At 40.7% G+C, this 13221-nt stretch overlaps 1 protein-coding gene across 2 annotated transcripts in view; it reads left to right on the forward strand.

Moving 5' to 3' along the window:
• The window catches only part of NEK11 (NIMA related kinase 11), a 450471-nt gene that overhangs the window by 377161 nt on the left and 60089 nt on the right, over positions 1-13221 (forward strand). For both annotated transcript variants that reach the window (XM_073569426.1, XM_073569421.1), the window contains 2 exons: positions 5539-5599; positions 11247-11343. In XM_073569426.1, coding sequence (XP_073425527.1) covers positions 5539-5599; positions 11247-11343 — 158 coding nt within the window. The remainder of the gene's footprint in view (positions 1-5538; positions 5600-11246; positions 11344-13221) is intronic.

Genomic DNA, 13221 nt, shown 5'->3' on the forward strand with positions numbered 1-13221 from the left:
GTTTTGAAATAAAAGGCAATGAATAGACATATATTCCAGAGATGATGGATTTTGGAAATAAAAACTTACCGTCAAACGCTGACGATGCGAGGGAGGGCTCCCAGAAGAAGATGTGCTGTCTTCCTCATGGCCAGACTCCATGGCTGTGGGTGGTGTTCCTGCTGCTGCCATTGCTGCTGCTGCTGCTGCTGCATCTATTGGGCGGCTGTTGAATAAAGAGAAACAAAGGGCCAATGAATATCTTGATATTCCATAGCCCTAGTTTGGAGGAATGGGGGATTTGATAATTACCGTCTCTCATCTGCTGCTGGACTCCCCTCCCGTTGTTCAGCATGCTGCTCCATTTGGGGTGGTGCTGATGGTGCTGCTGCTGCAGATGTCTGCTGCCTTCTCCTGCTCCTGGTTCTTGGCTTGGGTGGCATGTTGGGTGTGGCTGAGGGTCACACTGTCTTGCTTTTATATATGTCTTGTGGGCAGAGCTACTGAGCATGCTCAGACTAAAAAAACCGGATCCGGCCACCGGATCTGGCTGTCTCCGGATCAGGCGCATTGCGGCGCTCATAGGCTTTCATTGCATGAAAAAGCTGGACACGCCGGATCCGGCGTGTCCGGCTTTTTCACCGGAGACAAAAAACGTTACAGTAGCCGTTTTTTCCAGACGCCGGATCGCGTCACATTGCCGGATCCGGCGAAAATCGGATGAAACGCATGGCCATCCGGCTCGATCCGGCTCTAATGCAAGTCAATGGGGGGAACCGGATCCGGCATTGCATTTCGCCGGATCCGGTTTTTGTCAAAAGCGCCGGATCGCGCCTGACGGCGAAAACCTGATGTGTGAAAGAGGCCTAATACACATCTTTCCTGATAATTGCCTGGATTCATGCATCAGTACCCTTATACCTTTCACATCTATGGTAACCTTAAATGTGGCCCCAAAGGGTAGTCTTAAAGGGATTGATGACTGTGCAAACCAAGCACCATTGTGTGTCCAATCATTTAAATGCAGCTTCCCACCTGCTTGTCCCTTTAACGTTGCTGATGCTAACATAATAAAATCGTGCTAGGAAATAGATGAAATCATACAACCGTGAACAGATATTACCATAGAGATATGATTACATGGAGTGGCATGAATAGAGGCTGCTTGCAGTTACATCTCTCTCTTTTGCTGATTTGATTCCTGCCTCCTGTATATTCTGTACTGATAAATGTGGCTCCTGACATATATGATAGAAAGTTAAAATAAAAATCAGCATATGAGTGATGACACCAAGAATAATGTGGTTTATAAAGAGGTGCATCGGGATGACGGCTGTAAGTGAAGACTCTTGACCATGACCTAGTTATGTCCCCAGTATAGAATATATTGTTTGTGCTATAATGGGAACGATAGATGAAGTAGAGATGCTTGAGACACTTAGACAGGCCACTGAATTATACAGTATTCCCCCCACACATACCCTGCTGTGAAAAATTATTAACCCCCTCCAGATGTCATGTGTTATAACATATTTGTCATGGTGAATGTTTTCTGATCTATTAAAATGTAAAAATAGACAAAATAAAACCACAAACAACAGTTTTTACATTTATCGAAAATGAAGAAATCCATCCATATGCACCTGTAACATAAAGAATATGTGGAATTTTAAACACAATCCTCTTTGCAGTTCTGCTTTTAAAGGAGTTATCCACTACTATTAATCCTTTTTTAGTTACCTTAGGCCCCTTTCACACATCAGTTTTTTGGCGTCAGTCACAATTCGTCGGCTCAACGGATCCGTCGCAGATTGTGAAAAACTGATGCGACGGATCTGTTTTTGACCGGATATGACGAAAAAAATGGATCCGTCACATAAGTTTTTTCATCTGTTTCTTCAATTTTTTGACGGATACGTTTTTTAAAAGCTGGCAATTCAGTGCGCTGTATAGTAAAATCACACTGACATGAATCGAAAGATATACACACATAGAATACATATATATATATATAGAGAGAGAGAAAAAGAATACAGCAGCACATGTACATGAATCTAGGCCATGTGAAAACACAGAAAAACATTAAAACCATTCAATTTAGATAATATTCCTCAGAAATATTAAAAAAAAAAAAAAAAAATTTTTTCCTTACAGTAAGATGAAAAATGAAGGTTCTTAGTGCACAAATTGGCCAATTCATGTAAGCCCATCAACCACGGCAAGGTGACCTCCCCTGATGGGTCCCTGCTCTACCGTACATAAGCCACTTCTGGTCCACCAGCCTACAATTTTGGACAAACATGTCACTACCGGGCTAAGCCTACAATTTATGGGCATGTAAAGCTGATTGCGGCCACATGCAAGGCCAATGGGAGGGGTGTTTGTCCAAAATTGTAGGCTGGTGGCCCAGAAGTGGATTATGTACGGTAGAGCAGGGACCCATCAGGGGAGGTCACCTTGCCGTGGTTGATGGTTTTACATGAATTGGCCAATTTGTGCACTAAGAACTTTCATTTTTTAAATAAATATTTTTGAGGATTATTATCTAAATTGAATGGTTTTAATGTTTTTCTGTGTTCTCACATGGCCTAGATTCATGTACATGTGCTGCTGTATTCTTTTTCTCTATATTGTGCAGTTTTTGCAGTTTGCACGTGTTCACACTAGGAAGTGCTGGTCGTTTTTTTCTCTGTTTAGTTGCTGGATGCTAGCTGCCTCCAGTCTGATCTTGCACCCCTCCCATTGGCCTTGCAGGTGGCCGCAATCAGCTCTACCTGCCCATAAATTGTAGGCTTAGCCCGGTAGTGACGTGTTTGTCCAAAATTGTAGGCTGGTGGCCCAGAAGTGGCTTATATACGGTAGAGCGTCAGTGTTTAATCAATTTAGTAGTTTGTGTTAGGAAAAATTTAGAACTCTAGGGGTTAAATTTAAGGCTATAATCGCGGATAAAAATTGCGTGGTCTCCCGCGCAATTTTCTCCGCCAGAGAGGGAAAGCCAGTGAGTGAGGGCAGATATTAATAGCCTAGAGAGGGACCATTGTTTTTGGCCACCCCCCGCCTAAATAAAAGTCTGCCCCCAGCCACCCTACATAAGGCACATCTATAAGATGCGCCTTTTCTGGCACTTAGCCTCTCTATTTCCATGGCCTTTAGCGGTGGCTCATGGGTTAATAATAATGGGTTAATGTCACCTTGCTATTGAAAGGTGACATTAAGCCGGGTTAATAATGGAGAGGTGTCAATAAAACACCTATCTATTATTAGCCCTAGAATAGTAAAGGGTTAAAAAAAGACACACACATTAATTAAAAAATATTTTAATGAAATAAGTACACAAAGTTTTTGACAATTTATTATTCTGCCAATCCAAAAAAAGCCCTTGTTCTATAAAAAATAATAATATAAAAAACCAACAATATCCATACCCCTCCGCTGTTCAGTCAGGTCCCCCGCTGCAGTCCATCACAAGGGGTTAACTAGGTTACAACGGGGACTGGTGCTAATGCTACCGGCCCCGCTGTAAACCCCTGCAGAATGAATGAATTCATCTCTGCGCAGGCGCCTCGGCTGACCAGAGATGAACTGATTAGCGTGGAAAAATTTCTGAACTTTTTTCCACACTGTCAGTTCACCTCAGGTCAGCCAAGAACTCCGCGCAGCCTCACCGACTACCACCGACGTCAGTGAGGCTGCGCGGAGTCCCCGGCTGACCTGAGGTGAACTGACAGCGTGGGAAAAAGTTCAGAAACTTTCCCATGCTATCTAGTTTTTACACTTGACAAGCATTGTCTGATGGGACTACTTTTCCATCATCGGCAATGCAGTAGTCCCATCAGACAATGGCTGCACAGCAAACACGCACACACAGGGACAAACAGACACGCACGCACACAGGGACACACAGACACACACACACACTACACGCAGACCCCCGCACACACATACATGCAGACCCCGCCCGCACACACAGACACACACATAGCTCCGCACACACTCCGCCCACACACTTCCCTCCTCCTGGTCTGCAGCGTTTCTAGCACCTACATCCGCAGCAAAACCGCAGATCTTTTTTAAATCTGCGGTTTTGCTGCGGATGTGCCTGATTCAATGGAAGTCAATGGATGCAGAAACACTGCAGATCCGCACAAAGAATTGATATGCTGCGGAAAATAAAATGCTGTGAATCCGCGCGTTTTTTTCCACAGCATGTGCACAGGAAATCTCCATTTCCCATAGGTTTACATTGACTGTGCACTACACTGCAAATATGATGCAAATCAGTGCGGCTAACAAACGCTGCGGATCCGCAATAAAATCCGCAATGTGTGCACATAGCCTTCATGGTTCATAAAACTCTTTGAGCAAGTGACATGACCTTAAAACTTAAGGGACCAGCTCAATAAGATGAATGAACTATATACCATTAAATATGCTTGCAGAGATGGAAATGAGGTTACAGGAGACATGCAGGACGTATGCAGCAGATGAATGAACTATATAATACCTGTATGAAGAGAATAGAGATTAGAGATGAGTGTTCGATTAGGCCATGATTAACTGCAAGGCACTTTGAAAAAATGTACCTGGAATAAAATGTATATAAATAATGTCCCTGCAAAATGCATTAGAGAGTACACAGTTCAGGCCAGCGGTTCATTGTTACTGATGACTCAAGCTGTCAATCATCAGGAGCGCAACACCCCCTCTTGGCAACAAGAAAGCTGGGAGGCCCTTTTCCATGATTATTTTGCAAACACACTGCAAAACACACACATTTGAATAGCACCTTAGTCTTTTATGGGCATTTATTTTATCGGTAAAAATGTTTAATAAAGCAGGTACGTGATTCAGAGATCGCACCAGAGACACAATCTATCCGGCTGCCTGTTAGTATACATTGATAGGCTGGATAATGCACTGAACTGCACTACACCATTAGTGCAGTGTGTTATCTATATGCTCAAGTTCTCTTGTGAAACTAATCAAATGTAAGAAAGCATAATAAAAAAATCATATATAAATAAATATATATTTCAAAATTAAAAGTACAAAATTAGATTTTTTTCTGTAATTTTCTTGTACAAAAGTTTCAAAACATTAACAAAAATAAATTGTTTATGTCTGCAATCATATTGACCTCTACTTTATACTATATTTTAATTTACCCTGAATGGTGGACTCCAAAATAAGAAAAAAATACAAAAGCAGTGCCAGAATTGCTGTTTTTGGTTCATCCATCCTACCAAAAACTGGAATAAAAAATGCTAAAAAAATACCCCCAAATTTTATCAACGTAAAATATATATTGTCATGCAAAAATAACTGCTTATAAAAACAGATGTCATGTTTCATGAATGTAAAACTAGGCATTCAGCTGCAAAACAGATGACACACTGGGTAAAAATGGCATATGTATGACAATACAGATGAAAAAATGTAATTTTTTCTGGATGAAAATCAAATGATTTTTCATATGTTCGGATGAAGTTAACCTTGGAGTAGCTTAATTTTAGCATAACTGACCTCTTTTTTTTCTTCTATTTTTCTGACATTCAACAGGATACCGACATGAAGGATATGATGCTTCATCTGGAAAATGTGCTGGCATCCAGTTGTTTGGGTGAGACAACTTAGACTGTAGAAGCTTTAATGTATATTATCAGTACAAGGGACTTGTCATTTTTCCTGGAATCAAAAGAGCTATCAAAATGGCATGTAAAATTATTAAAATTGTCTGTGAAAATAACAATACGCAAAAAAGACCAAGAGGTATATTCCAGGCTATAGTATTTTCTCTGCTGCAGCTCACCTAATGTATTATATAAGATGTACTTAGAAAATGTAATACAAATTGAGTTAGGAAAGAATTACCTAGAAGATTCCATGGTAAGTGCTGGTGGCCTGAATGGAAAATAAGATGAAATCTATAATGAAATACTTATAATCCAATAATGGGAATTTATTGGATCATTTGTTTAAAATAAATACTTTGTAGTAGTATCATAAAGTTTTAATGCATTTATTCTTAGAGGTGACTGCTTCAGATGCTTACAGTATATAACGGTTTCCCATTTGCACACAATACTTTAATTCAAGTATGAGATATTTTTATATTACTATAATATCCCCAACAAAAGCATAATAGTGAAAAAAAGTCGTACAAGATGGTTCCATTTCACTGACATTCCTATTTGTCAATTACGATCTAACACATTTTCTATGCTTAAGGCTAATTTCACACTTGCTTTTTTTTGCAGCGCGTTTTTCCCGCAAAAAAACGCATTGAAAAAACGCATACAAAAGCATACAACTGCTGCGTTTTTTTCAAGCATTTTTATGAGCATGCATGAAAAAAACGCAGCATTTTTATGCGTTTGTATGCGTTTTTAGTGCGTTTTTACCGCGTTTGCGGTTTTTCCAAACATTAGGTGGCCCCTCACACTAACCCAAACCATGACTTTACTAACCCTAACACTAACCCTGACCCTAACCCTGACCCTAACCCTGACCCTAACCCTTAACCAAACCATACTTAACCCTAACCCTAACCCTGACCCTAACCCTGACCCTAACCCTTAACCAAACCATACTTAACCCTAACCCAAACCCTAACCCTGACCCTAACCCTAACCCTGACCCTAACCCTGACCCTAACCCTTAACCAAACCATACTTAACCCTAACCCTGACCCTGACCCTAACCCTGACCCTAACCCTTAACCAAACCATACTTAACCCTAACCCAAACCCTAAACCCTAACTAACCCTGACCCTAACCCTAACCCTGACCCTAACCCTAACCCTGACCCTAACCCTTAACCAAACCATACTTAACCCTAACCCAAACCCTAAACCCTAACTAACCCTGACCCTAACCCTAACCCTGACCCTAAACCCCCTTAACTAACCCTAACTCTAACCCAAACCCCTAAATTCCATGGTTAACAAAAAAAACGCATGTGCAAAAAAACGCATACATAAGCATGCCAATGCGCACATATGCGCACCCATAGACTTATAATGGGTGTCTTGCTGTAAAAAAACGCATTGCGCGCGCATGCGTTTTTTTGAGGCAAGTCGGACGCCCAAAAAATGCAACAGGATGCATTTTGTGCGCCCGAGCGCATACCGCAAAAAAACGCATGCGCGCAAAAACGCATACAAACGCGTGTGTATGCGCACATAAGCGCATCCCATGCAAAGTATAGGGAAAAAAAACGCATGCGTTTTTTAGCGCTAAAATCCCGCGAAAAAAAACGCAAGTGTGAAACCAGCCTAAGGCCGGGGTCACACTTGCGAGAGTTATGCGAGAAACTCGCGTAAGTCTCTCGCATCGATACCCGGCACTGCCGCCAGCACTTGGGACCGGAGTGTGCCGAGTCCCGAGTGCCGACGGCAGTGCCAGGTATTGATGCACAAGTTTCTCGCATAGCTCTCACAAGTCTGACCTAAGCTTGAAAATCTGCACAGCTCAATAAATCCATATATATGTGTCTATATAAAAGAATTTTGCTTTTATTAGCTCTGTGACCCTAAAGAGTAGTGAAAAAGCATTGGTAACCCCTGGAGCAATTGCTAATAGCAAGTGAAACCCCAATATGCAAAACTAATGTTCCAATTTTTAACCTCTTTACCCCCCCCGAGCCTGTTTACACCTTCATGACCAGTCCAAATTTTACAATTCTGACCAGTGTCGCTTTATGAGGCTTTATGGAACACTTCTGATTTTGAGACTGTTTTTTCGTGACACTTTGTACTTCATGATAGTAGTAAAATTTCTTTGATATGACTTTCGTTTATTTGTGAAAAAAATCAGAAATTTGCAGACATTTTTGTAAATTTAGCATTTTTCAAACTTTCATTTTATTTGGCCTTAAATGAGAGTTACGTCACACAAAATAATTAGTAAATAACATTTAACACATGTCTACTTTACATCAGCACAAGTTTTGAAACATAATTTATTTTTGTTGGGAGGGTTAAAAGTTGACCAGCAATTTCTAATTTTTCCAACAAAATTTATAAAACCATTTTTTTAGGGACCACATCACATCAAGAGACTTTGAGGTGCCTATATGACAGAAAATACCCGAAAGTGACACCATTCTAAAAACTGCACCCCTCAAGGTGCACAAAACCACATTCAAGACGTTTATTAACTCTTCAGGTGCTTCACAGCAATTAATGGAATGTGGAAGGAAAAAAACGAACATTTCACTTTTTTTCACAAACATTTTACTTTAGACCCAAATTTCTTTATTTTCACAAGGGAAACAGGAGAAAATGGACCCCAAAATTTGAAAAGTTGCTGCGCAATTTCTCCAATACCCCATATGTGGGGAAAAGTACTGTTTGGGCTAACGGCAGGGGTCCGAAGGTAAGCAGCAGCGTTTGACTTTTTGATCGCAAAAGTGACTGGAATCAGTGGATGCCATGTTGCACTTGGAGAGCCCCTGATCTGCCTAAACAGTGTAAACCCTCCATAAATGGAGCCATTTTATAAACTAGACCCCTTAAGGAATAAATCTAGATGTGTGATGAGCATCTTGAACCCAAGGTTCTTCACAGCAGTTTATAACATTGAGCTGTGAAAATAAAAAATCACATTTTTCCAACAAAGTTATTTTAGCCCCAATTTTTTTTTTCACAAGGATAACAGGAGAAAATGCACCATAAATTTTGTTGTGCAATTTTTCCTAAGTACGCTGATAGCCTGTATGTGGTGGAAAACTACTGTTTGGGCGCATGACATACTCGGAAGGGAAGGTGCATTCTAGTTAGGTACATGTATTCCAATTTGATGCATCCCATGATTCTACAGTCCTCTTCATTGTTTTTGACACCCATGAAGTTTAAGTACATAATGTGGAATATGAAAAAATTAATCAAGTGAGGCTATGTGCACACGTTGCGTATTCTGCTGCGGGTCCGCAGCGTTTCTGGCCCTGCGGGTCCGCAGCAGTTTCTGCTGCATTGTACAGTACCAAAACCAAAAACGCTGTACACATGCTGCGGATTTTTCCGCGTGGATTTGCTGCGGGTTACAATCCGCAGCATGTCAATTCTTTGTGCGGATTCCGCTGCGGTTTCACACCTTCACCATTGTAGAGGTGTGAAACCGCAGGGCTAAACCACAGGCTAATCCGCAGGTAAACCGCAGGTCTTTTGACCTGAGATTTTACCTGCGGATTTTTACAAAACCTGCTAGGAAAAACCGCAGGACCAAAATCTACGTGTGCTCATAGACTGAAACAGTTTTTTTGTATAGAGCACTCATGTTAAATACAAAAGAGCAAAAGATAAACAATTTAAAACAATAGGAGGGAAAAACAGAAAATCCTAAAGCTTGCTGTGACTCTGGTATTGGCACTCTTTACATTAAATTAGTATGAAAACACATTTTGATTCGCCTGTGGTAAATTGCAAATGAGAATCACCTGTGATTGTCGGTGCCCATGTGACATGAATTAGTCAGTGAATGATGACTTCAGTGTTTTAAAATGCCACATGGTTCCTTTGTCACAAAAGTGAAGATAAAGGAACTGTCTGAGAACATCAGAACTGCTATTATTATCAAGCATATGACTTCCAAAAGGTATAAGGCCATCTCCAATGACCTTGGTATCCCAGTTTCAACAGTGCACATGTTATAAAGAAGATTGCCAAGCATGGTGCCATCAAGATCCTCCCTGGACATGGGGGAAAGAGGAAAACTGACAAGAGATGTCTTCAAAGGTTGGTGCGAATGGTGAAAAAAACACCATGTCAGGCCAACTTGGTACAGTTGAAGGACAACTTGGAATAGTCTTGGGTCATGGTTTCATCAAGTACTATACGGTGCACACTAAGCCAAGCAGAAATTTATGGGTGAAGGTCAAGGAAGAACCATTGCTGAAGAAAACACATAAAAAGGAACAACTGATCTTTGCCAAAGGGTACCTTGACAAACCACTATCCTTTTGGCAAAATGTTCTGTGGACAGATGAAACAAAAATAGATCTTTTTGGCAATGCAAAGCAACAGTTTCTTTACAGACAGCGTAATGAAGCTTATAAGAAAAAGAACACTGTACCAACAGGTAAGTATGGTGGAGGATCCATAATGCTGTGGGGTTGCTTTGGTACTGGAGGCCTTGACCATATCACAGGAATCATGAAATTAGAACATTATCAAGAGATTTTACACTGAAATGTCCTACTCATTGTAAGAAAACTTGGTTTGAGTCAAAGATCATGGGTCCTCCAGCAAGACAGTGACTCAAAACACAGATCCAGAAGTACACAGGAATGGTTGAAAAAGATCTGACCTCAATCCCATTAAAAATCTTTGGGGTGAGCTGAAATATGCCATTGGAAAAAAGAACCCTGCAAACATTCAAGAGCTTGAACAAACTGCAAAGGAAGAGTGGGAGAAAATGCCAGCTGAAAAGTGCAAGAAGCTTATAGATGGCTACAAGAACCGTTTGGAGGCTGTCATCAATGCCAAAGGGTGTGCAACCAAGTATTAATTAGGGGTGTCTTTATTGCTGCACATGCTGTTTAATCTGTTTCTTCTTTGAATTTGTAACATGCAAGTTGAAAAACAATGTTACAATGTTGTTGTATTACTTTGGACCACTAATTAAAAAATCCTGAGCTATAACTTTGGTACATTTCCATTTATTTCTGAAGATATTGTACAGTCTATGAAAAACATGAAGGGGTGCCAATAATGGTGAGCAACACTGTATTTGCCTTTATCAGCAGCTGCCTGACATTAATTGCTAACCTTCCTTCATCCAAATCCTTTTTCATTGTATAGGGTTTTTTACGCTATGCAACATCAACGCCCATGAGCACAATAATGGCCATTAATTTTTGTTGTTCAAGTGTTATTTACGGATAACTCAAAAACAGCTGAAAAGAATATTCAAAAGATATGAAAGAATATTCAAATATTTCAGACTTTTTTTATTTTTTATTTAGATTTTGTGCTAATTATGGAAGTAAATGAATGTTTAGGTTCCCTGATGCACATTATTTTTTCTTTATATACTGCTTTTTACTTCTATGTTATTTTTCCCAGTGCTCAAACTCCCCTCTATAATGAATGTACATCTAGTAGTGGAATTCCTGTCCTCCAGACACTTTACACATTGCCTGTAATCTGCTTTATGTACCACTCTAACAAGGCAATTTCTCATTATATTTTCTGCTAGGCTTCCAGTGCTCCATAATGCCATTAAAATGAACATTGAATTGCATTGTCTCTCTACACATTGATTTGTAGATGCTCAGACTGCCACCAAAGTGTCTCCATCAATTCCCAGGCCATCAAGTGATATCAACGACACTATGGCACAGACTAAGCTGAAGCGCATGAGAGAGTAAGTCTTATTACCATTTTGTAGGGATAATTGGAAAACCAAGGTATATGTCAGCCTGAATTCTTAGAGGCTTATTTTCTGTTGTGTGCAAGTCAGTTTATTGTAGTCTGTTCCAATACAATCTTGCTTGTCTTGTAGATTGCGAAGTAAAATGTGAAGTCATATATAACTGGATAATGAAAGGTGCATTTTGATTTTGAAAAATAATCGCAAAATAATTAAGTTTTAGGTAGCATTTTCCTTAGTTTGTAAACTGTCATCTCTTTATGTCTTTTTAAATTATTCATGGTTCTGAGTTTTCTTGATTAGTCATCAGTCTTGTTCGATTATGTGAATTTTTTTTAACATTTTGGCAGGTTTCATGATATAAAGTAAGATGAATCTTGTACAGTAAGATTGCTGCACCAAACAAAGTGAGAACTTACCGTACATATGTAAGATGCAAGAAAAAGTAAAGTTTATAGTTTAACGTTCTAAAACAAATTAAAAATAAAAATCAAGCAACCAAGTAATTCTATTCAACTAGCACAGTCAATACGTACAACTTACTACTTTGTATGCAGCAAGTAATATATGAGAATATGAAAAATGCTTCAACATCTGCAGACAGTGCAAAATGTGAATTCACAGTACAGCCAGTAATTGGTCTGAATCACTGATCTAATAATCACATATCTGTCAGGTATCTGACAGGTGGGCTGCCACTGCAGGTCTGTATGTATGGAACTAGCAGTGGTCCAGCTACACTCAGGTTACCATAAAACTCTACAAAATAAATGTACAAATCGCACACTGTCCCTTACCACATGGTTCATATAATATGAGAACAGAATTTTCTCACCTAATAGGTAGAATATGACAAGTATGTCATTAGCATATACAATGGACTGGAAGTCCCTACATGCCTCCCCATGAATTTCTTCCACGGAATCCATCAGAAGAGTTCAGTTTGAGGAATGTTGTAACTGAAATATAGGACTGATGGACCATTACACTGGAGTGTGGGCCTAGAGATATGTTCAATTTATGTGACGTTCTCTGCACGCCTAAATCTTAGCCTCTTATCAGCTGCTAAGTATTGCAGCCCACTATTCGGCAGGCTCTATGGGAAGGTGTCATAAAGACAGGTAGATTACTCCGTACTCCTTACTTCTATCTTACTGGCCTGGTGTCTTGAGATGTATGAACTTGCCCCTTATTGTCTTGGTGGAAGGCATCCAGATGTGGTTCTCTTCCATCTCTGTCTGCTCACTCTGTTCAATGTCTGACCACAGTGGTGACATATGTTATGTCTCTCCTCTGATATTTACCAACTGATAAGATGTTCAGATTTAGGGTACCGTTACACCTAGCGATGCACCAGCGATCCCGACCAGCGATATGACGCGGCCAGGATCGCTAGTGCATTGCTAGGTGGTCGCTATTGAGCTGCCACACAGGCAGATCTCACCAGCGACATCGCTGGGGACGGGGGTCGCTACTTACCTGTCAGACGCGGCGATCCTGCGTCCTCCCGCCCGGCTCCACGCGTCGCTCGTCGTCACAGCAGGAAGCGCCGCAGGAAGTGGCCGACGAGGAATGGTCCAGGAGCTTCTCGCGCGATCAGCGATAACCAGCGGGGGAGCCGGTCGCAGGTAAGTATCACATGCAGCGATATCGCTAGCAATATCGCTGCAACATCACAAAATCGGTGACTTTACAGCGATATTGCTAGCGATATCGCAGTGTGTAACGGGGTCTTTAGGCTCACACAATGAACACCACATGCATTGCACATATCTGCAGACCGGCACTCCGGTATCAAGACCTATTAGTGTTATCTTTCACTTACACAGTTCCTCAGAATACACTCCACTGATTTATATCTGTGTAAGAAAA

This window comes from Dendrobates tinctorius, unplaced genomic scaffold, assembly GCF_039654945.1.
Source record: "Dendrobates tinctorius isolate UK_male_01 unplaced genomic scaffold, ASM3965494v1 ptg000005l, whole genome shotgun sequence".
In the NCBI taxonomy this organism is placed as follows: Eukaryota; Metazoa; Chordata; class Amphibia; order Anura; family Dendrobatidae; genus Dendrobates; species Dendrobates tinctorius.